Source organism: Mytilus galloprovincialis, chromosome 7 (assembly GCF_965363235.1).
Source record: "Mytilus galloprovincialis chromosome 7, xbMytGall1.hap1.1, whole genome shotgun sequence".
Lineage (NCBI taxonomy): Eukaryota > Metazoa > Mollusca > Bivalvia > Mytilida > Mytilidae > Mytilus > Mytilus galloprovincialis.
In genome coordinates this window covers 93478393-93503316 of record NC_134844.1, presented here as the reverse complement: position 1 = coordinate 93503316, position 24924 = coordinate 93478393, and the positions used below count along the sequence as shown (strand labels likewise).

Here is a 24924-nt window from a genome sequence, read left to right as displayed (position 1 = left end):
AATTTAAAAAAAAAAAGTTTTCTTAGTTTAAACTGAAACTGTTATTTAATAGGTATAAAGGTTTAGGTATAACTATAAAACTACATAGTTTCTAAATATAGAATATCTCAACAATGTATAGAAACTTTGAAAATGCAAGTATTCCTATCCGGGTTTCAATTAAGGACCAACACAATTATGTTTGAGACAAAGTGTAGTTGTTATATTCATACTCAACTCATACACCTGTGAAAATGAAGTATTTGTAGCCAAAATCAAAATTGCAAATCTTCTCAATTTATTGTTGAAATCTCATCCTGAAATCTGAACCTAAAAAACAAAGCATGAATTTCTTGTAAAATTAATATAATATTAGAATGTTAGAAGTACACTGCCTGTAATCAATCCAGTTATCAACTATTGAACTATTATATACCATAGCTGGCAAATAAAATAAGACTTAATCAAGTCAAAGGAATGTATTATTTAGATCAAGTCAAAATCTAATCAAAATACTTTTGAATAAGAATACTAGTATACTAGTTGTAGTAGATTTTACCCTGAAAACAACTATACACTTAAATTTACGATCAAAGACAGCAATTAACTGACAAGGTTAATGCCATACATCATCGTTTGAGTTGAAATTTTAAGAGAACAAACATATATTGTTTTAAAAACATATAGTTTTCATTGTGACGTTTTATAGACCTTTGTTTAGATGATGATTTTGAAAACAAGGGATGAAACTCTTTAAAACTCATCATTGATGGCTCTGTTTTCTTTAAACATAATCTCCCCAGCAAAATAAAATTGCAAGAAAAAAATCCGTGTTTAAATTAAGAAGGACGATCAACAGCTTTACAAATGTTGTTAGGAAATACACTAATTTAAACATACCTAATGGACTTTCTTCTCGTTTTCATTTTTGTATTGTGTTGTCGTTCAGTTTGTTTATGATTGCTGATTTCCCTTAAATACGTAAATTACAGTAGCATTATTTTCTATAAACCATTAAATGATTTAAGTCTTTTAAATTGCAAAATGAAAAAAAAAATTCGCACCTTTGGTTGGTTTCATAACCACTATCTGGTTTCAAATAAACAATCACTTACATTAAAACAATGATAATCAAACCAAAAACAAAATCATTTAGAAACATGCAAAAATGTTGTAAAGGACTTTATAACTAAAATACATTCTTTTTCATCATAAGAAGAAGCAAGATTGAACTATACATTCAGATCACATTTCACCATTGCCATTTATGTTGCTTGTACAAAAAATATACAGATTCTCTCTAATATTGTGAACATTATTAAAGAAATATGCATGCTTTGTTGCGGTAATATTTTTCTATATTGGAAAGTATTCAATTTTTATCATCAGATGCTTTGCATACAGAATAAGAAAATTACTTTGTTTTGAAATAGGACATTTAATTGAATTATCAAGATTAGTTTGTTTTCCTATTCTGATCTAGGTGGGCGATTTAGAGAATTAATACCTTATAATGTTAATATATTTTTGACTTAAATCTAAAATCTTAATTTAAAATCTTAAGATATTCTTTTCTTATTTTCATTTTCATAGATGTTGAATTCTGGCCAAAAGAAGAGAAAACAAGGAAAACCTTCAAAAAGATGTCTTTAAATGGAATGATACAAAAATTAGACCTCTACCAGATTTGGGAGCAAGAAGAATTCCGTCAGATTTTACCATTTAAAGAGTACATATTTGATATGCTGATACACCTAGATATCGTATCTGAGCAGCGTAGATATGATTCAAAAACAGGAAGTCGTCTACCAGTGGAACACTTCTTTGTACCCTGTATGCTAACACAAAGACACGATACAGATTACTTGACACACGAATGTACACCAGAGAGGACTCTCAGTTTAGCTTTTGTTTTCAAAGGAACCATCATACCTCCAGCCTTACCAAACCGTCTAATATGCGCATGTCTCAGTATGTGGACATTAAAACAATACCGTGGTAGGAAACTTATGTTTTCTGGGTTTGTTGGGTTATCAGTTTATAAAGAGCATGACATTGTTATCTGTGTAGAAGGAAACAAGATCTTATTGTACCTAGTCCACAAGCGCTCCAAGGGGTTGATAATACCTGAAATAGCCACTAGTGTCAGAGAATGCTTGTTTATTACTTTGGAGAGAATTTCAGAATTTTATCATTCCACTATTCATTGTAAAACTAGCAACAAGCTACCATTTCATACAGAGTATTCCTGTTCAAAATTAAGCTGTTTCACTCCAGATGAAAAGATAGGTGTTGAAACAAAAGAATGTTTTTGCAAACATGGTGAAAACATAAAACACTATCGGAGTATCTGGAACCAGAAAGAGGTGAGTGGATCTGTAAGATAAGTAGCTACAGATACATCAACATGGCCAGCGTTATAAGCTGATTTAAAAAAAAGTGGTTGCCCTTACTTACTGATAAAATTGAGAATGGAAATGGGGAATGTGTCAAAGAGACAACAACCTGACCATACAGCAGACAACAGCTGAAGGCCACCAATGGAGCGAGAAAATCCGGCACCCGGAGGAGTCCTTCAGCTGGCCCCTAAACAAATATGTAACTAGTTCAGTGATAATAGACGTCATACTAAACTCCGAATTATACACAAGAAACTAAAATTAAAAATCATACAAGACTAACAAAGGCCAGAGGCTCCTGACCTGGGACAGGGGCAAAATGTGGAGGGGTTAAATTTACCTTATTTATTTGGCTCCATCACTTCAACTATAAAATCTAGAGAAAAAATTGAATTAGCATAACAGTAGTTAATTGATTTAAATTAGTAAGATGTTGATCTTACAGATTTTCAATGAATTCCAACTGAATAAAATGTTCACTTGCATATTTTCTTAGATTTGGAAAAACGGCTGTTATGCCAGTTTTCAAATTGGTCCTAATATTGGTCCAAAATCAAGCTGTGTTTGATATGAGAAGAAATTGAATAATTGGGGTTCTTTGATATGCTGAATATAGCCGCTGTTAATTTAGACTTTGGATATTTGACCATATTAGATATATACCAATTTCAAATTTTTCAGTTCTTAAACCCCATTCATTTTGTGTCAGAAACCTATGATGTGTCAAATAATTACTCACAATGCAAATTCAGAGCTGTATCAAGCTAATGAAGAGTTATACATAATTGTCTGTGTTTAGGGTTCAACCTCTGCGGTCGTATAAAGATGCGCCCTAGTAAACATTATAATAGTTTTAATTACAGTACCCTACATGACAAATGTAAAAAAGTGCAAACACAAGATAACATCGTGATTAATGTACATAACAATAAACCAAAACCACATATGATATACAGCACAAACAACAAACTATAAATTAATTAAAGGCTCCTGACTTGGGACAGAGTTTTCTGGGATTAAACATGTTTGCTGTTACCAAACTCTCCCAGTAACCTTGGATAGTTATGTAACAGTACAACATAACAACAAACTATCAAAATCAGTAGAAAAGGACTAAACTTGTCAAAGCAGTACAAAGGAGAAAAACAACTAACAAAAACGCAGAGTGTGTAAATATTTCTGGTTATATTAACACCTCTTTTCTAAATCGGAAAACTAGATGATGCGGTGATTTTGTTATTCACTAATCACTGTGAATGTGAAAATGAATTGTTATTACAAATACATTTAGTTTTTTTTTCCTTTTGTGTTATAGGAACAAGTGCAGTGTGATTCTGATTGTCCAGGTAAACATTTAATTTGCTAATTTTGATCAACCACCGAAGACTACATAATTCATTTTATAGTCATATTAACTTTGGGAAGTCTGATTTCTGCAGAAGTAATATATAAAGTAAAATCACATTAATTTTACTTTCTAGTATACCTCCTTACTATTCATGCTATTTATGTTATTCTTTCTCACAAAAGTACACGTTTGTTTACACTTCATATTAAACAATTATTAACACAGTTTGTCATCCCTTTACATTGCTTCACTTGTCCAACAACATTTAAACGACCACTGATGATGATTCCGCAGATTAAGCAATTATTATACATCTGCCTCCTATGAACTTCAACACAATGTTATGGACCATAGAATACACGTCACTTTCAATTTGCTTGATTTTGACACCTACCTTTCAAGTGCTATGCCAACAGGTAATTGCCTCTGAAAAACCCTTTAATATAGGATAGGCTATATAAAGGAGGCCAGTTTTCCATGGCTAGTACATTGAATAGATTGATTGTTTGTTGATGTTTAACAATACCTTCACCACTCTTGGCTATATAAAGGAGGCCAGTTTTCCATTGCTAGTACATTGAATAGATTGATTGTTTGTTGATGTTTAACAATACCTTCACCACACTTGGCTATATAAAGGAGGCATGTTTTTCCATGGCTGGTACATTGAATAGATTGACTGTTTGTTGATGTTTAACTATACCTTCACCACTCTTGGCTATATAATTGAGGCACTTTTCCATTGATTATACATTGAATAGATTGATTGTTTGTTGATGTTTAACAATACCTTCACCACACTTGGCTATATAAAGGAGGCCTGTTTTTCCATGGCTGGTTCATTGAATAGATTGATTGTTTGTTGATGTTTAACAATACCTTCACCACACTTGGCTATATAAAGGATGCCACTTTTTCCATGGCTAGTACATTGAATAGATTTATTGTTTGTTTGTTGATGTTAACAATACCTTCATCACACTTGAATAAAATACATTGAATCAGGGCTCGACATTAACGTTTGTCCGATTGTCCGGGACAAGTGGACACAGGTGTCGGGCAAGTAGATTCACCATACTACTTGTCCGATGGGACAAGTGAAAAATCAAGGTCAGATTAAAAAAGATCAAATTCAAGACTTATACATTCCCAAAAATATGAATGATTGTTTTATTGATCATACTTAATGAAATAATTATTCATTGATTGAACCAGAGACATATAAAACTTGTATAATATGTCTCTGATTTGGAGTATTGAACATGCTGGCAGCCATTGACCAGGGGGATATTTTAAAGTAAGGGGAAAGAAACCAATGTTAATGTATCTTCTTAGTATAAGCTTCCTTGAATTAGGAGCACCTCCATATGGAGTTTTACCTAAACTTTAAAATATTAAATTAAAGTATGTTTCATTTGATTTTGCTTTTATGCATAACAATACATTAAAAGAGGTTTTATTTGATAAGATCTATAATATAAAAATTTAAAGATGAAAAAAAAAAAAAAAAATCTAAAAAGGCAGCCTGATTTTTTAGTGAAATGTGTATGTACTTCGTGATCATATATCAATGTATATACAAATCAAAATAAATTGTAAAAGCTTTTTTTGACATCATCAATAAATTAAACAGGTTTACTCATATACATGTTCAAGGTGGCCAGGTGTATTTACATCCTTGGTTTAACCCATACCACTACTAAAGAATGAATAGGTCCATAGGGGAACGTAGTGGTTTGGGAAGAAATGATGTTTTAATGATTGACAAATGATAATGACATTGAGTCAGAGAAAACAGTCTTGCAAAAAAACTTTCATTCTGAAATAATGAAATGTATTTTGATGCGGTATTCATATAACATTACAAAATGCTGCTTTTATTAGGTACAATCAAAGCCCAAGTGTTATTATTGCATAAATCATCAATATGTTAGATTTTCAATTATGAATTCGGACAAGTGAGTTAAGAGTTCGGACAAGCTGATTTTCTTGCCACTTGTCCGAAGGGACAAGTTAGAAAAAATGTTAATGTAGAGGCCTGTGAATAGATTGATTGTTTGTTGATGTTTAACAATACCTTCACCACTCCTGGTTATATAATGGAGGCCAGTTTTTCTATGGCATTGCATTGGACACAACCTTTAATGTATCAGAGCAATGAAATTTAAAGTAAGCAAAAGTCGTACATAAAAATAGAGAATATATAACTAATCCTTGATTACTGAGCATGCACATTAGTTATCAACCTTAACAGCCAAGCACTGAGAAACACTAAGAAACACATGCAAAGTTAACTTTTATATAATCTTATATCTGTTTTTATAATAATTTTAGGTTTAAGTGTAGATGCTTTATGTCAGCCTCCAAGTAATCCAGAGTTGCTTCGTTTTTCTGTTAATTGCACTAAACGCATGATACATGATTTAGCGCTGCATCTTGGAATGGAAGAGATAGAATGGTGTGATATGGAAGACAACTACCCAGAGAATGCACAGATAGTCAAGTTTTTAACACTTGTAAATTTGAAAGAAAACTATTCAGCCAAGTTTGCAGACTTAGAGAAAGGTTTAAGAAAGTTAGAAATAACTACACACAAACTGTGTATGGTAAGCTATTAATACTATTGTTGCCTTGTACTTTTTATCAATTCATGTCTATGAGATTTTTCCTGTTTTTTATCCACGATTCATTCATATTTGCCTTTGGCAATTATGACTTCACATTTTGAGAAGGTTCATCTCATTTCACTATTATTAATTATTGAAAAAGTAGATTTGTAATATGAATATCATATATACAGCTTCCACAAAACCCCTAAAACCCAAACTGCTCCTAAATATATCATACACCCTTCAACAGTAGACAGATGTAGTAGACAGAGATGTGTATACAATATGACAGTAGTAATTGTAATTAGCAAAGCAAAAAAAGTGACAACGAAAAGACGAAGTAAAAGGAACGATAGTTAACAAATAGATATAAACGCACAGTCTACATAACAATTCCCCTTAAACTAAGCGACATGAATCCCACAAAAACATGTGCGATCTCAGGTTCTCGTGAAAGAAGGGGCGAAAGATACCAAAGGGACAGTCAAACTGATAGATAAAAAATAAACTGACAACGCAATGGCTAAAAAACTAAGAAATACAAACAGACAAATAGTAGAACACAAGCCACAACATAGAAAACTAAAGACTAAGCAACACAAACTCCACCAAAACTGGGAAAGATCTCAGGTGCTCTGAAAGGGTAAACAGATCCTGCTCCACATGTGGCACCCGTCGTAATGCTTATATTATTATATAGTCTAATTTGGTAGGTCATATTCGTGAAAAGGGAAGGGAATTATAGTTATGACATGGGGAACATATCCGATATCATCTGTGAAACGGTTATTCCATAACGGTCAACCAACTCGTGAAGGCGTCCTAAAAATTTTACAAAAGAATGATTTCAATTTCATCATTTGGAATTCTTGGTTTGATAACTTCCTTGTAAGCAGCAACCCTCTTTCAAAAAAAACATGATAGGAAATACAAGTGAAAGATTAGCAGTTGCAGGTTTATATGTATTCCCTTCATTTTGATGTTGCTAAGTACCAAATTGAAGATAAGACATTTGAAGAACAATGGCATACAATAACCAAACCAGAAAGCAGTTGATTATTAGCGATAATAGATATAGGGGGTTAACATAACAATGAAAGATAATTCATTTTACAATAAGTTTGCCGCTTTGGTTATGGACCATTTTTATGTTAATTCATTTATTTTCGTGGGTATCAACTCTTATAGATAGAGATACAAAGACGGTTCGTGGGATACGATAATTGGTGGATAGCTGTTTCAAAAATATCAAAAAAAGATGTATCAAGTACCTATTTTCTTGGATTTCTGTTTAAATGATGATATACAAAAAAGAGAAATCACTGTAAAGATTTTGAAATGTCAGATCCTGGCTTGGTAATTGCCAGTGAGAACAAAGTCAAATAGTTAGGTAAACAAAAACGCTTCTACAGCAATTTATTGAAATGTTGTTTGAAAAGCAATTTGTGTCCTAATTATCCTACCTTCTCCTACCTTAACCTACCTTATCCTACCATATCCTACCATATCCTACCTTATCCTACCTTATCCTACCGTATCCTACCTTATCCTACCTTATCCTACCTTATTAAAATTTTGTCAATAAACCAAAGTAATGAAAGGTATGATATTTAACAGGCAATGACTGGTTCTTATTTCTATTGGTATTTAATCAGCAAGCAAATTATGACACAGTAATAGACAGTTTGCGTTTAATATATACAATGAATGCATTTAAACAATTAAAAAAAAAAATCTCACTGATATACTAAGAATTTGATCATTTTTTTATCAAAATATTACTATATTTTTATTTCAAAAACACGTTTTAACAACCATTTTGATTGCATGTCAACCAGATAAAATATCCAAGTCATTACAAAATTTTCGGTATTATTAAATTTGTGGTTTGCTGGGACTCAAGAAACCCACGAAAATTTGTATTATATTAGTACCATGAATAAAAATGAATCCACAGTATGGTATCGTTTGAATCTTGCCAATCTTGTTCAAAGACGGTTTTATTTGTCCTAAACAAATGGAGAAGGGGAAAGGGATAGGAATTCTTTATTTGAGTATTTTGTGATATGTTGTTAATCTAATTGGAATCTTTATTTTAGTACAAATTTCAATTTATACAACAATTGTCCTTAAAGTATTATGAAAAGTAGGTTCTGCTCGATCAAGTTCTGAAGATAACTAAAAAGTAAAATCATAAAAATCTGAGAAAATTTCAAAACGGAAAGTCCCTAATCAAATGGCAAAATCAAATAATATAACACATCAAACGAAACTAACCCAACAACTGTCATATTCCTGACTTGGTACAATGAAGCATGCACGCATTAATGTTTTGTATCACTTTATTTGCAGGTTAAGAGGAGAAAACGAGTAAAATCTAGTAAGTGTCTTATTTTTCATATAGTATTTCTAAATTATTCTGCCAAAGAATGCAAACTAACATAAAACATATATTAATTAATTAATTAATATAAACCCCTAACAGTTGAAAAGAGATATATAATTTTGTTTGCATGTTCCTTGTTTTAGGTGTTATCTTAATGCCCAGATCGATATTTAACAAACTGCAATTAAGACATTGTGAGTAAATGCATCATAAGTAATCACATCAATATTGTCTCCATGAAAGCATAAACAAACTTAGAGGTGTGTATACAGATTCATGTTCAACCTTTGTATCTACCAATTGTATTTGACAAGCATTTAGAATAATGTTTGAGTAGAATGAAAACATATCTACAAACATGATAATGTTATTTGGATACCAAACACTTGTGATACACCCATTGGCAAGTAAAACTATTATACTTTAAAACTGCATGTGTATCACCGTATATGACTTGATATATTCCCTGACATTTTGAGTATCATATTATGACTGTAAGAGATACTGTTTGATTTTTTCAATGTTGATAGTTATGCCTTATACTTGATGCCCCCTGCACAACGTGTTGCAGGTGGCATATACATTTCAGGCATCCGTCTTTTCATCTGTCTGCATGTATGTTTGTGCGTATTTCTGTTTTGTCGTATGACAAATTCCTGTCTGATTTTTATCAAACATATATCATAGGTTTGTATCAGCAATTTCCCGTTAAAAGATCAGTGTCGATCCAATGCCCATTTGAAACATTAATTAGGTCTTTCCACTTTTCGTTGAAAGACCTTTTGTTTTTCTTCTGATTATTTTTTTTTCTTCTTCTGCCGTCTGAGATGCTTTTTTGTCGTACAACATATCGAAAGGATTTTTTGGACAATAATGTTGTACAGTAATGGGGGTTTCAAAACTCACCCTGTGTGACCGAACACTTATTCTTATAGAAGTTATCTCCCCGCATCCCATTTGTCTTGTTATCGCTATATCTCTAAAACCGTAAAAGATTTTAGCAAACTGTTTTCACCAAATTGTTCGTCTACGCGTGAGAATGATTTGGTTTATTTTGACTTGAGTGATCGGAAGACATCTTATGGGAGTTATTTCCCTTTGAAAATTTAAGATAGGCGATTTGTTGGATAAATTCATACGTTATAAGTCGTAGAGGCCTACAGTCTTTTGATATGGAGACCTTGGTCCATTTGAAGGAACTTGAGGTCAAGGTCAAAGGTCAAGGTCATGTTATACATTTTTGAACTTTGCTTGTTATCGTTATTCAAAAGAAACTGTTACAGTTAATGATATGATTTGTTTGCCAAATTACTGTTTACAAAAAAGCGAAACTTCAACCTATTTCAGTTGAAGTGTTTTGGTTAACCCTAATAGGAGTTTTCTCCCCTTGTGTATTTGAAATCATTATTTCTCCACACCCATACAAATGATTGACCTGGGGTCTTTTAATTTGAGATCACTGACCTATGACCTTGAAATTGAAGTCAAGGTCAAAGGTCAATTTGACGTTCTAGATTTTGACCTTTGCTAAACATTGTTTTCTATTCATAATAAAACAATTAAGTCTTCTGCATATATACCTATTAATCTTACTTATTCTTTTATATCAATTTGAAGAACCAAATTACATCAACAAGGATTGACTTTTTCTAACATCGTTTTTATACGACCGCAAAAATTTTAATTTTTTGGTCGTATATTGCTATCACGTTGGCATTGTCGTCTGCGTCATCGTCGTCGTCGTCGTCCGAATACGGTTAGTTTTCGCACTCTAACTTTAGTAAAAGTGAATAGAAATCAATGAAATTTTAACACAAGGTTTATGACCACAAAAGGAAGGTTGGGATTGATTTTGGGAGTTTTGGTCCCAACGTTTTAGGAATTAGGGGCCAAAAAGTGCCCAAAGAAGCATTTTCTTGGTTTTCGCACTATAACTTTAGTTTGAGTGAATAGAAATCTATGAAATTTTGACACAAGGTTTATGACCACAAAAGGAAGGTTGGGATTGATTTTGGGAGTTTTGGTTCCAACAGTTTAGGAATAAAGGGCCAAAAAAGGACCAAAATAAGCATTATTCTTGGTTTTCGCACAATAACTTTAGTATAAGTAAATAGAAATCAATGAAATTTTAACACAAGGTTTATGACCACAAAAGGAAGGTTGGGATTGATTTTTGGAGTTGAGGTCACAACAGTTTATGAATTAGGGGCCAAAAAGGGGCCCAAATAAGCATTATTCTTGGTTTTCGCACAATAACTTTAGTATAAGTTAATAGAAATCTATGAAATTTAAACACAAGGTTTATGACCATAAAAGAAAGGTTGGGTTTGATTTTGGGAGTTTTGGTCCTAACAGTTTAGGAATAAGGGGCCCAAAGGGTCCAAAATTGAACTTTGTGTGATTTCATCAAAAATTGAATAATTGGGGTTCTTTGATATGCCGAATCTAACTATATATGTAGATTATTAATTTTTGGTCCCGTTTTCAAATTGGTCTACATTAAGGTCCAAAGGGTCCAAAATTAAACGTAGTTTGATTTTAACAAAAATTGAATCCTTGGGGTTCTTTGATATGCTGAATTTAAAAATGTACTTAGATTTTTAATTATTGGCCTAGTTTTCAAGTTGGTCCAAATGGGGGTCCAAAATTAAACTTTGTTTGATTTCATCAAAAATTGAATAAATGGGTTCTTTGATATGCCAAATCTAACTGTGTATGTAGATTCTTACTTTCTGGTCCAGTTTTCAAATTGGTCTACATTAAGGTCCAAAGGGACCAAAATTAAACTAAGTTTGATTTCAACAAAAATTAAATTCTTGGGCTTATTTGATATGCTTTATCTAAATATGTACTTTGATTTTTGATTATGGGCCCAGTTTTCAAGTTGGTCCAAATCAGGATTCCATATCAAGTATTGTGCAATAGCAAGAAATTTTCAATTGCACAGTATTGCACAATAGCAAGAAATATCTAATTGCACAATATTGTGCAATAGCAATTAATTTTCAATTGGAGTTATCTTTCTTTGTATAGAATAGTAGTTGATAATATATGTTGGAAATTTGCCAGACATGACTATGATGTCATTTTCTATTTTTATTTGCCAATAACTTTATGTAAATAACTTCATTGGAAATTTGCCAATATAAAATGTTGCTGATGAAGCTTTTTTTCCTTATCTTATCTAAAATGTTTTTAGATAGTGTATGTTGGGCATTTGCCAGACATGACTATGATGTCATTTTCTATTTTTATTTGCCAATAACTTTATGTAAATAACTTCATTGGAAATTTGCCAATATAAAATGTTGCTGATGAAGTTTTTATACGACCGCAAAATTTGAAAAAATTTTCGTCGTATATTGCTATCACGTTGGCGTCGGCGTCGGCGTCGTCGTCGTCGTCGTCGTCGTCCGGCGTCCGAATACTTTTAGTTTTCGCACTCTAACTTTAGTAAAAGTGAATGGAAATCTATGAAATTTTAACACAAGGTTTATGACCACAAAAGGAAGGTTGGTATTGATTTTTGGAGTTTTGGTCCCAACATTTTAGGAATTAGGGGCCAAAAAGGGCCCAAATAAGCATTTTCTTGGTTTTCGCACTATAACTTTAGTTTAAGTTAATAGAAATCTATGAAATTTTGACACAAGGTTTATGACCACAAAAGAACGGTTGGGATTGATTTTGGGAGTTTAGGTTTCAACAGTTTAGGAATTAGGGGCCAAAAAAGGGCCCAAATAAGCATTATTCTTGGTTTTCGCACAATAACTTTAGTTTAAGTAAATAGAAATCAATGAAATTTAAACACAATGTTAATGACTACAAAAGGAAGGTTGGTATTGATTTTGGGAGTTTAGGTCCCAACAGTTTAGGAATTAGGGGCCAAAAAGGGACCCAATTAAGCATTTTTCTTGGTTTTCGCACTATAACGTTAGTATAAGTAAATAGAAATCTATGAAATTTAAACACAAGGTTTATGACCATAAAAGGAAGGTTGGTATTGATTTTGGGAGTTTTGGTCCCAACAGAATAAGGGGCCCAAAGGGTCCAAAATTAAACTTTGTTTGATTTCATCAAAATTGAATAATTGGGGTTCCTTAATATGCCGAATCTAACTGTCATGACTGTGTATGTAGATTCTTAACTTTTGGTCCCGTTTTCAAATTGGTCTACATTAAGGTCCAAAGGGTCCAAAATTAAACTTAGTTTGATTTTGACAAAAAATGAATCAGTTAGGTTCTTTGATATGCTGAATCTAAAAATGTACTTAGATTCTTGATTGTTGGCCCAGTTTTCAAGTTGGTCCAAATCGGGGTCCAAAATTAAACTTTGTTTCATTTCATCAAAAATTGAATAAATGGGGTTCTTTGATATACCAAATCTAACTGTGTATGTAGATTCTTCATTTTTGGTCCTGTCTCAAATTGGTCTACACTAAAGTCCAAAGGGTCCAAAATTAAACTTAGTCTGATTTCAACAAAAATTGAAATCTTGGGGTTCTTTGATATGCTGAATCCAAAAATGTACTTAGATTTTTTATTATGGGCCCAGTTTTCAAGTTGGTCCAAATCAGGATCTAAAATTATTATATTAAGTATTGTGCAATAGCAAGTCTTTTCAATTGCACAGTATTGCGCAATGGCAAGAAATATCTAATTGCACAATATTGTGAAATAGCAAATTTTTTTCTAATTAGAGTTATCTTTCTTTGTCCAGAATAGTAAGCAAGAAATATCTAATTGCAAAATATTGTGCAATAGCAAGATTTTTTTTAATTGGAGTTATCTTTCTTTGTCCAGAATCAACTTAAATCTTTGTTATATACAATATACAATGTATATTCACTTTTTACTACCAACTGATAAATTAAAATAATCTTTACCATTCAGTGATAACAAGCAGTTTTTTTACATCTTAATATTTTATGATGTATTTAAATGAGTAGTTATTGTTGCAAACTCCATTAGAAATTTTAATTGAGATTAGTTTTTGGAATAAGGGAAAGGGGGATGTGATTAAAAAAATTGGGTTCAATTTTTCTCATTTGAAATTTCATAAATAAAAAAGAAAATTTCTTCAAACATTTTTATGCCCACCTACGATAGTAGAGGGGCATTAAGTTTTCTGGTCTGTGCGTCCGTCCGTCCGTCTGTTCGTTCGTTGGTCCGTCCGTCCGTCTGTCCCGCTTCAGGTTAAAGTTTTTGGTCAAGGTAGTTTTTGATGAAGTTTAAGTCCAATCGACTTCAAACTTAGTACACATGTCCCCTATGATATGATCTTTCTAATTTTAATGCCAAATTAGAGTTTTTACCCCAATTTCACGGTCCACTGAACAGGAAAATGATAGTGCGAGTGGGGCATTCGTGTACTGAGGACACATTCTTGTTTTGAGAGGATTAATATTCAACAGCATAGTGAATTGCTCTAAGAGAAAACAAAAATTTTAAGTTCATTAGAACACATTCATTCTGTGTCAGAAACCTATGCTGTGTCAACTATTTAATCACAATCCAAATTTAGAGCTGAATCCAGCTTGAATGTTGTGTCCATACTTGCCCCAACCGTTCAGGGTTCAACTTCTGCGGTCGTATAAAGCTACGCCCTGCGGAGCATCTGGTTTTTATTGTTTTATACAATAAACAATGTATATTCACTTTTACTACCAACCAATCTTTACCATTCAGTGATAACAAGCACTTTATTTTACATTTTAATATTTTATGATGTATTTAAAAGAGTAGCTATTGTTGCAAACTCCATTAGAAATTTGAATTGATATCAGTTTTGGAAAAAGGGAAACGGGGATGTGAAAAAAAAGGGGGGGAGGGGGTTAAATTTTTCTCCTTTCAGATTTCATAAATAAAAAGTAAAATTTCTTCAAACATTTTTTTGAGAGGATTAATATTCAAAAGCATAGTGAATTGCTCAAAGGCAAAAAAAAACTTTTAAGTTCATAAGACCACATTCATTCTGTGTCAGAAACCTATGCTGTGTCAACTATTTAATTTTAGATTTAAAAAGTTTGAAGAAGAAATCTTTAATTGATTTGTAAAATCTTGACACTTGTTTTGTGTAAAAAAAAACCATGTATTGTCAAAAATTTGATCACAATCCAAATTCAGAGCTGTATCACGCTTGAATGTTTTGTCCATACTTTCCCAAACTGTTCAGGGTTTGACCTCTGCGGTCGTATAAAGCTGCGCCCTGCGGAGCACCTGGTTTAAATTTCATTCTTATTATCGAGGTGGAAAGACCTTCAATTGTTCTCTGAAGAATTGGTTTTTAATTATATGAAAAATTGCATCATTAGCGTTCTCATTTGTACACTTTTTGACAGATGACACTGATATTACAGCAGTGTGCTCTTTATGCAGAAAAGAGGGACGAAAGATACCAAAGGGACAGTCAAACTCATAAATCGAAAATAAACCGACAACGCCATGGCTAAAAATGAAAAAGACAAACAGAAAAACAATAGTACACATGACACAACATAGAAAACTAAAGAATAAACAACACGAACCCCACCAAAAACTAGGGGTGATCTCAGGTGCTCTGAAAAGCTAAGCAGATCCTGCTCCACATGTGGCACCCGTCGTGTTGCTTATGTCATAACAAATCCGGTAAATAGTCTAATTCGGTAGGTCACATTCATGAAAGGGAAGGTGATTGTAGTTACGACGTAAGGAACATATCCGATATCATTTGTGAAACGGTTATTCCATAACGGTCAACCAAATCGTGATGGCGTCCGTAAAATTAACGAAGGGATGATTTCAACTTCACCAGTTGGAACTCTTGGTTTAATAGCTTCCTTATGAGCAGCAACCCTCTTTCAAGAAAATCATGATAGGAAATGCAAGCACAGGAATATCGTATCAATTTGGAGATATATACACCGTATTCAGGTGCTGCTGGAATGTTGCTACTTAAAAATGGAAAGTTCACAATTGGAAAGCTGAAATCATCTCTTTTGTCGTAAAGTTTTGTTTTCAACCGACCCTCATTGTCAATTTCTAAGTCAAGATATGAGGCCGACTTAACTGTATCTGTAGTATCCTTAATCTCTAGTTCGATGGCATAGAAACCGCCCTAACAGATTTATTAGGTAAAAGATAACAAATTACAGTCCGCAAATTTTATGGACACCATCACGAATTGGTTAATCTTTTACCACGTCTAAGATTGTGATTTGCAATGTACGTTGTCTAGTCTGCCTTGTACCAAAAAGGATTCTAAGTATGACTGTTTTGCTGAGTGTGAATTTGCATTGCTATACGACGTGTCTCTGTATTAATATCCAGCATCCATGTAACTATTTTTTTTATTTAGTTTTGATGTTTCTTTCTTGAAGTCCGATTAGATATATTTGTATATCTTATGTTTGCTGTTAGAGATGATGTGGTTCAGTATTATTTATTTATCCCGCTTTTGGGGATTTTGTTGTTACTTTCTTGTACGTCTAGGTCTGATAGGTTATTTCGTGCAGATATTTTGTCTTTTTTTTTTCTTGGTTTGAATTTAGTATTTGTGTTTCATTTTACATATGTCTTATTTGTCGGTATAGTCGAGTAACTCGTGGTTCCTCTTCGGTGTTGTGGGTTCAGGTTGTTTGTTTCCATGTAAATAAACTCATCATGGAAACCCGAATTGGAATTTTATATGTACGCCAGACACACGTTTCGTCTATAAAGGACTCATCAGTGACACTCTAATAAAAAAATGTTAAAAGGACAAATAAAGTACGCAGTTGAAGAGCATTCAGGACCAAAAATTCCTAAAAGGTTTGCCAAATACTGCTAAGGTAATCTATTCGTGAGGTAGAAAAGCCCTAGCATTTCAAAAATTAAAAGTTTTGTTAACAGTAAATTTACAATTATGAACATATCAATGATAACTCAAGTCAACACAAAAGTGCTGACTACTGGGCTTGTGATACCCTCGGGGAATTAAAACTCCAACAGCAGTGGCATCAACCCAGTGGTTGTAAATAAACTCATCATAGATACCAGGATTGAAATTTTATAAATTTCCTGTTTGGTCTTACATGCTCAGCTACTTCATTTAAATGATTTTCAGTTTAGAACCACTATATGCTTAGGATGTTTTTGTTTGTTTATACACAGTTTTGAATTGGAAGAACAAGCAATTTGCAACATGGTTAGAAAATAAAAATAATAACGCCATCACCAACACAATGATAATTTTAATATTATTGTAAATAAATTATAATACTTATGAAAGTGTCTATAAAATAAAAACAAATCTACAATGTTTTAAAAAAAAAAAAAATCTTGCGGAAATAAAATCGTCACAAAAATTATTTCAGTATTTGTGGTGTTAATCCTTACATGTGACGCGCAGTTTATTTTTTGTTGTGTTGTCCTGGTGCGCTGTAGTAAATTCATGGAGGTGTCTGTCGATACTCTGCGGCTTATATGTTGTAATTTACATATTTGTTTGTATGTGTTTCTCTGTGTTGAGTGTTCTTGCGTTCGTTTGTACAGTATTCCTGTCTAGTATTGTTAGCATTGCTATATAAGCAACAGGTTAAGCTAGCCATATATCGAGGTTCAATCAACCATTTTTTAGTGAAATGTCCTGTACCAAGTCAAGAATATGGCAGTTGATATCATACTGTCCGTTTCTATGTATGTTTGCTTGTGTAGTTCAATGTTTCTGTTGTTCCGTGGTTTTCCTCTTATAGTTGATGAGTTTCCTTATGGTTTAGTTTGATACCCGGATATGTTTTTTTTTGTTGAATCGAATTATGACTTTTGAACAGCGGTGTACTTATTTTGCCAATAATACATTTCTTGATATATGTGCATGTTGCTTGTATTACTCTCATGAACAGGAGTATACCATGATATTCCCCTAATATTTAGATATGACATATTACTTCATATTTTCAACAATAAAAAAATCATACTTAAGATTAATTTCCAATAAAAAGAATAATGACATTTCATGTTTTGATACTGACTTCATCAGCTGAAATGTCAGCTCACCCTAGCGAACACTAAATGCATTTAACTTTAGTGGAAGCTAAGATTTTAAACTTCTCCAACTGCATATGCTTTTCTGTCCTCATAAAATACTTTGAGATGTACCATGTATATCTATTTGTTATGATGAACCATAATATACTTTGAGATGTATCATGTGTATCTATTTGTTATGATGAACTATAATATACTTTGAGATGTACTTTGAGATGTACCATGTGTATCTATTTGTTATGATGAACTATAATATACTTTGAGATGTACCATGTGTATCTATTTGTTATGATGAACCATAATATACTTTGAGATGTACCATGTGTATCTATTTGTTATGATGAACCATAATATACTTTGAGATGTACCATGTGTATCTATTTGTTATTATGAACTATAATATACCTTGAGATGTACCATGTGTATCTATTTGTTATGATGAACCATAATATACTTTGAGATGTACCATGTGTATCTATTTGTTATGATGAACCATAATATACTTTGAGATGTACCATGTGTATCTATTTGTTATTATGAACCATAATATACCTTGAGATGTACCATGTGTATCTATTTGTTATTATGAACAATTATAGTAAAAGCATTCGAAATACTAAGATTTTCTTTCAGATTTTTCTTATATTTCGTCAATTTCTTTTTACGTCTATTATTTCAAAATTATTTGTTTGTGATCTTTGATGACTTTGTTATGTCCTCTCTTTAGAAATAATAAATCATTTAAGTAAACTATATACTTTCAATTAAACATCATGATACAGAAGTGTTATTATAGGTACATTGTATTTGTATTGTTTACTTTGTGTGAAAACAATTTAACAAATAAATCAATAAGTTTTACACCTTTAATATTCAAGTCAGTTTGAATTTTTATTTGGAAATATTTTGGATAATTTTCTCTTGTAGGTATTCCTGGTGATATCTTAGATTGCATTCCTACAGATGAAATATTAGATAAAGTAGCACCATTGATTGGTAATATGGTCTTTCAGCTAGGAACAGAACTTGGATTGTTAGTCACAGATATAGAGAACATAAAAGTGAAATACAATCGTGATTCTCCAGCCCAGAATAAAGAAGTATTATTTACCTGGAGGAAAGACAGAAGAGTGAAACCTACACTACGGGTTCTTGAAGAAGCTTTGGTAAATATTGGGAGAGGAGCAAACTGTTTAGAGAACGTTGTGAAGGATGTGGATCCAAAAACACTTAAAGTAGTAGAAATTGTTACAGGTAATACTAATTCACGGTCTGAGTTAATTAAAAAAACACTACATACTTATTATTAAAATCAGTTATTCATTACCATGATTACAGGAACTATGTATATCATAGATTTATAACAGACATATATAGAATCAGAGCTAAACCATTATTTGTAAAATAGTTTTGCCTAGTATTATACATTGCCCCTGTCGTTATGTTCGTTGAATGAAATTATATACAACCATATGTATAATATATCAAACAACGTTGGTCTAATTTGTACCTCACCATGTGTTGAAGCAAAAATCTCTTAACTAATGTTTCACAAATCAATTTGTTGCTTCCAGACCGTGGCCACTAATTGCCTAATACATGCTTAATAACACATGACACATGTCAGCTCCAACAAAACTTGCTGCAGGTAAAAGCAGAATAACAAAAATACCGAACTCAATGAAAAATGCGAAACAGAAAGATTTATTGGAAAGGGTAATGTGTTATCATCCTTTTATTCCATACTGATAATGTTACATGATGATTCTTTTCGAATTTATTGACATCAATATATTATAAACCCAAGAGAAAATAAATCTGGAATTCCACTGGAATCCCGGCTGGAATTTTGATGGGATTCCAAGTGGGATCCCACCTAATTCCACCGGGATAAAATTTCGGGAATCCCGCCAAAAGTCCGGGATTCCCGAAATTTTATCCCGGTGGAATTAGGTGGGATATTGTGGGATTTTGATTGGGATCCCACTGGGATAAAATTTCGGGATTCCCACTAAATAAGCGGGATCCCGATGTAAGTGTATTGGGATAAATTTCGGGATTCCCGTAAAAGAAGCGGGATCCTGATGTAAATCCCAGTGGAAATATACTGGGATTCCCGGGAAAAAAAAGCGGGATCCCAAAAATAAATACCAGCAGGATATACATGCACCAATTCAAATTGCACTGCCACTGGGAATCCTGGGTTATTTATGCAAAAGGATACATGTCATGTTTTCCTTTCTGTTAATCAATTTGCTGTCTCTGTACTTCCAACAAAAATTGCTGAGTAAATTATGGTAACTGGAATATCTGCATGCAATCTGTTTCGTTGGAAGCTCCATTTAAAAAGATCAGTATATCCCCTAAAAGTATCAAAAAAATCCACAAAGAATCATTTGTTCAATACGTTTTGAAGCAACAAATTCAATAGAAATATTATTGCATGTTTAATGTTTATAGAATACAGTAGAGTGGAAGCTAGTCCAAATAATTATGAAGTCTTGGAAGGTTATTTTAATTTTTTGGCAAATTAATTACCTTCCCCTTTTTTTATCCCCTGACGATAAATAACTATAGCGACTTATTATTTTCACCAAATAAACATACACACAACTGAATTAAATTTTGACATACCTACTATTTATGCCTGTTATGTGACAAGTTAACAAGTTTATTCATTGTAACGTTATATGTTAAAAATAAATATATTTTCAGTTTATGCTTTCAGACTTTCTGAAGTTGATTTGCTCAGATAAAAACCATACAAATCATAGTTCCTCAATAAATTATTTTTATAATCATTATATGCACATATACACATGTTAAATTAAATTATTAATGCACTTATCTGAAGACATCTTCATCTTCGTCCTGTCCATAATTCAGCGTAAACAAATTTTGATGACGTTTTTACCAGTACACAAACGTCGACGTGACAATCTCGCCCCAATTTATATCGGCCAAGTTGATCTGTCTCCGTAACGGTATTATAAATAAATTAAGGGTATCGCATACAAGTATTAATTACTGGTCAGTTTTTACTAAATATAAGAAAATTATACTTTATTAATCGGCACATGGTGCATGCGGATAAGATAGTGGCCGCATTATTTAGGACAGTAGTCAGTATTTTCTAGGGTCGAACTGTCCCGCGGCAGTACAGTTGAAAACAAAGCACGTGGTTATGATTTTTTACAGTTTACATAAGTTGAGAAATCAAAGTTTTAAGATGTCGATCATTATCTTATCATTGATGCCGGACGACAACTAATAGAAACGCACTTATGGGAACTTGGGGAACAACAGAAACGCCCAAGCTTTTCTGGCAAAACACTCGTTGACATTTCTCGGACGCCCTGCCATTTTTATCGCGAAAATCTCGGCATTTTTCTGACTTTATATTAATATCTGTCAAACTGAATATTAAGTGACACTTAAATGTGATTGGCTTCAACTGACAGCTTTGGTGTCATACGCATTGTTAATTAACACCAATAACCTGTACTTGATGTTATCAGAGACATATAAAAATAAAATTGAAAATGGAAGTGGGGAATGTGTCAAAGAGAACAACCCGACCACAGAAACACTTACATATTTTCAACAACATAATATATGGTTCATACAATTTCCCGTTTTAACTAGACTGGGATCCCAGCTTCAGACAGTCATCCCGATTGGGATCCCGGCTTTAAACAGTTCCGATTGGGATTCCACCTTCAGACAGTTACCCCGATTGGGATCCCAGTGTCCGATATTTATCCCGTTTCATCTTGACTGGAATCCCGGCTTCAGACAGTTATCCCGAATGGGATCCCAGTTTCAGATATTTATCCCGAATGGGATCCCGCCTCCAGATGCTTATCCCGGCTTATCCCGACAATTTCACCGGGATTGCATTGGGATCCCGATGGATCCCGTTTTCGTTTTCTCTTGGGAAGTCATTACTAAATGTTCAAAATGGTTTGAATTGATAATACATCTGTCAGGTATTGGTTCTTTGGAATATTAAGATGACGAATGGACTGAAAGGCATGTTCAATGCATTACACAAATAATGAATAAGAGGTACACTGTCAATTATGCAATGTCTACTTTATATATATATACATCTTACTTTAAATTTTGAATGTGCAATTTATTTAATTCTTGTGTTCATTTCATTGCTTTTTTCTTTCAAAAGAATGATAAGTTTTCGGGCAATGACATTTTATATACAACAGCAATGTAAGATAATTTTAAGCATTGTTTTTTTGATGATTCATTATACTTTTTTCCGATCTGCTTATTTACAGACAGAATCAGAGAAAATGAAAACAGAATCATACAAGAAGTACAAACAAGCCAGATTTTAGATCATATGATGACACATCTGGTGTTATCAGTAGATGACAGACGCCGTATTGAACAACATGCCGGACAAGATGATAAGAACAGAGCATTGCTGGATATTGTGATTAAAAGAAGAGAACCTGCGTATGGTGTATTTGTTGACGGATTGGATACATATGGATATGAAGAGCTCGCAAATAATTTAAAATGTGATTCACAAGAAATGACCCAAAGTGCAGCATTAGTACCTGTAGAGAATGAAGGTATAATCTTGATAATTTCTGCATACATAGGTAAAGTAGGGTTACTGCATTGGTGAGAAACAAATGTTCGTAATTAGGAACTTACATTGAGGTATATCCAGTCATAACACTTGAAGACTAACTGGACTGGAAACTGTTTTAGCCATCTTTGAAAAAATCGCCAGTATCAACATCAGTGTAATCCCCATGAAATAAAAAAATGAAATCAATATCACCATCCCAAAAGTCTGTTTTACTACACATATTGAAACAATAATAAACAGAAGAAACAGATGAAAATGTTTTAAAGTATTTCTTAACAAAGAGAAGCCAAGCTAGATTTATTTTTGAGAAATTTATGTGTAAACACAAAATTTAGAAAACAATGAGGCTATTAAAATATTTTATGAGACCCAACTAAATTGTCGACATTGATTTCAATTATTGTTTTTATTAAAATTAATTAAGATCTATCGACCTTCCACACGTTGTTTTCTTAGCGATCAAGTAAAGCGCCGCCATTTCGGCCATAATTGTTTTTAACAGCATTAATTGACTACTTATTAATGTTATTTTAACAATAACGAAAGTAGTTAACTTTCAAAAGAAATTTGATGATTATGTTAAAATAAAGAAGAACTTAACATGCTTAACCCCGCCAAATTATTTATGTATGTGCCTGTCTTAAGTCAGGAGCCTGGTATTCAGTGGTTATGTGTTACATATTTGTTTTTAGTTCATTTTTTCATATAAATAAGGCGGTTAGTTTTCTCGTTTGAATTGTTTTACATTGTCGTATCAGGACCTTTTATAGCTGACTATGTGGTTTGGGCTTTGTTCGTTGTTGAAGGCTGTACGGTGACCTATAGTTGTTAATATCTGTGTCATTTTGGTCTCTTGTGGACAGTTGTCTCATTCATTTTCATTGGCAATCATATCACATCTTCTTTTTTATATTAACTTTCCTAGTTTTAAATCGGCATTACTACGTTTAGTACATCCCCATATTTCTTTCTAGTAAATATATTCAATTTGTTTAAATAATTAATTCTAATATGAAGTGCTTCTTTCGCTTTGTAAACAACACCATGATAAAATTCTCGATATATCTATACTTAGCGCAGACTCAGAGATACATAATAATGGCTGTTACAATATACTTCCCATGTAAATCCAAATGTATTGGAAGCTATTTGCAAACCCTTTGCTGATTTTATTGTTTTAAAAATTGCAATTAAAAAGAGAAACATAACGTGTCTTCTTATTCCGATGATTAATAAAAAGAAGTAATGCACAAGAGCTCGAAGAAATCAACAAAATAGAAATAAATTAAAATTCCGTGAAAGTATATAACTGATTTTGGCGCATTTAAGTTATTTCAAAACATGACATCATACAAATGAAAACGCTAGAGTTGAAAGTTTTATTTTACGTGAGCCTAATTTTCTATTGTATTGCATTATTCGAATATTACTGATTTCATCAAGTCAATATGGCGACTCATCAACTGAAATGTCAACTTTTGATTTGATGGTAACTTAATACAAGAAAAACATGTAAAGTAAAAATGGCAAATGTTTGGTTGGAGAATTAAAATTATTAAACATATTTTTTTCTAACGGTTATTCCCGAAATAATTCATGCAAGCTATAGATTTATTAAAATGCTTAAGCTTTATCTAACGGGATGGGGTGGTAAAAAAAAAGAACAGTCACACATTCCGCATAGCCACTCTCGCTTCAGTTTTTAAATGACAGTTTTTGTCCTATTGGAATCGAAGTAATTCATATGTTTTTAATTTTTTGTTCATTGAATTATATTTTATTTTAATCCTGCTGTTTTAACGGTATAAACATGCTGACATGTTCGCCAAAATCAATTGTTTACATGTATTGAAGGCTAATTAACCACGTGACACAATAAGCTGTCAATCAAAAAAAAAAAAAAAAAAAGCCGCTATCGGGACAATGAAATCTCTACAGACCAATCCAGTCCCGTTCGTACAATAGTCCAAGTATTCACCAAGCCTGATTATTGTTTACATTTTTTGTCACTTTTGAGAAAAAAAAAGCTTTTTATATTTTGTAGACTTATCAGACTGGAATATTCCATTGTATAAAGTTCGTCTACAGAAGAATTACCTCAAGGTTATCACTGGTATTCAACATGATAACATAGTAGATCATCTAATAACAAAAGAGGTAATGTCAGTTAATGATAGTGAAAAGATAGAATCTGGTAAAACAACGCAGGAAAAGAACAGGACGTTAATGAAATTACTGTTACGTAAAAAGGAGCAAGGATATATTGAGTTTCTCAAAGCACTACGAAAAGACTCTATGTATGCAGATCTTGCAGATGAAATAGAAAGCACAGTAGTTACAAGTAGAGATATGTCAACTCTGCAGACATGCTATAAATAAAATAATTTAGATAATTTAAAAATAATGTACACAACAAGTTAAAGTCAGCTGTAAACAATCAATAAGATAAGATATTGCTAATCCAGTGTTTAATGAGTTGATCACTTAAATGATCATCAATGTGAATAAATCACAATATACTAGTGATAACAATCTTTAACATTAAGGATGTGCATAGGTGATCTAAGGTAAAATTAAATAAAT

At 32.5% G+C, this 24924-nt stretch overlaps 1 protein-coding gene across 1 annotated transcript in view; it reads left to right on the top strand.

Moving 5' to 3' along the window:
- The window catches only part of LOC143084323 (uncharacterized), a 68592-nt gene extending 43872 nt beyond the window's left edge, over positions 1–24720 (top strand). The window contains exons 6-11 of the mRNA XM_076260735.1: positions 1573–2345; positions 3694–3724; positions 6061–6093; positions 18651–18977; positions 22019–22318; positions 24386–24720. Of these exons, the coding sequence (XP_076116850.1) occupies positions 1573–2345; positions 3694–3724; positions 6061–6093; positions 18651–18977; positions 22019–22318; positions 24386–24720 (1799 nt within the window). The remainder of the gene's footprint in view (positions 1–1572; positions 2346–3693; positions 3725–6060; positions 6094–18650; positions 18978–22018; positions 22319–24385) is intronic.
- Positions 24721–24924: the final 204 nt, after the last annotated feature.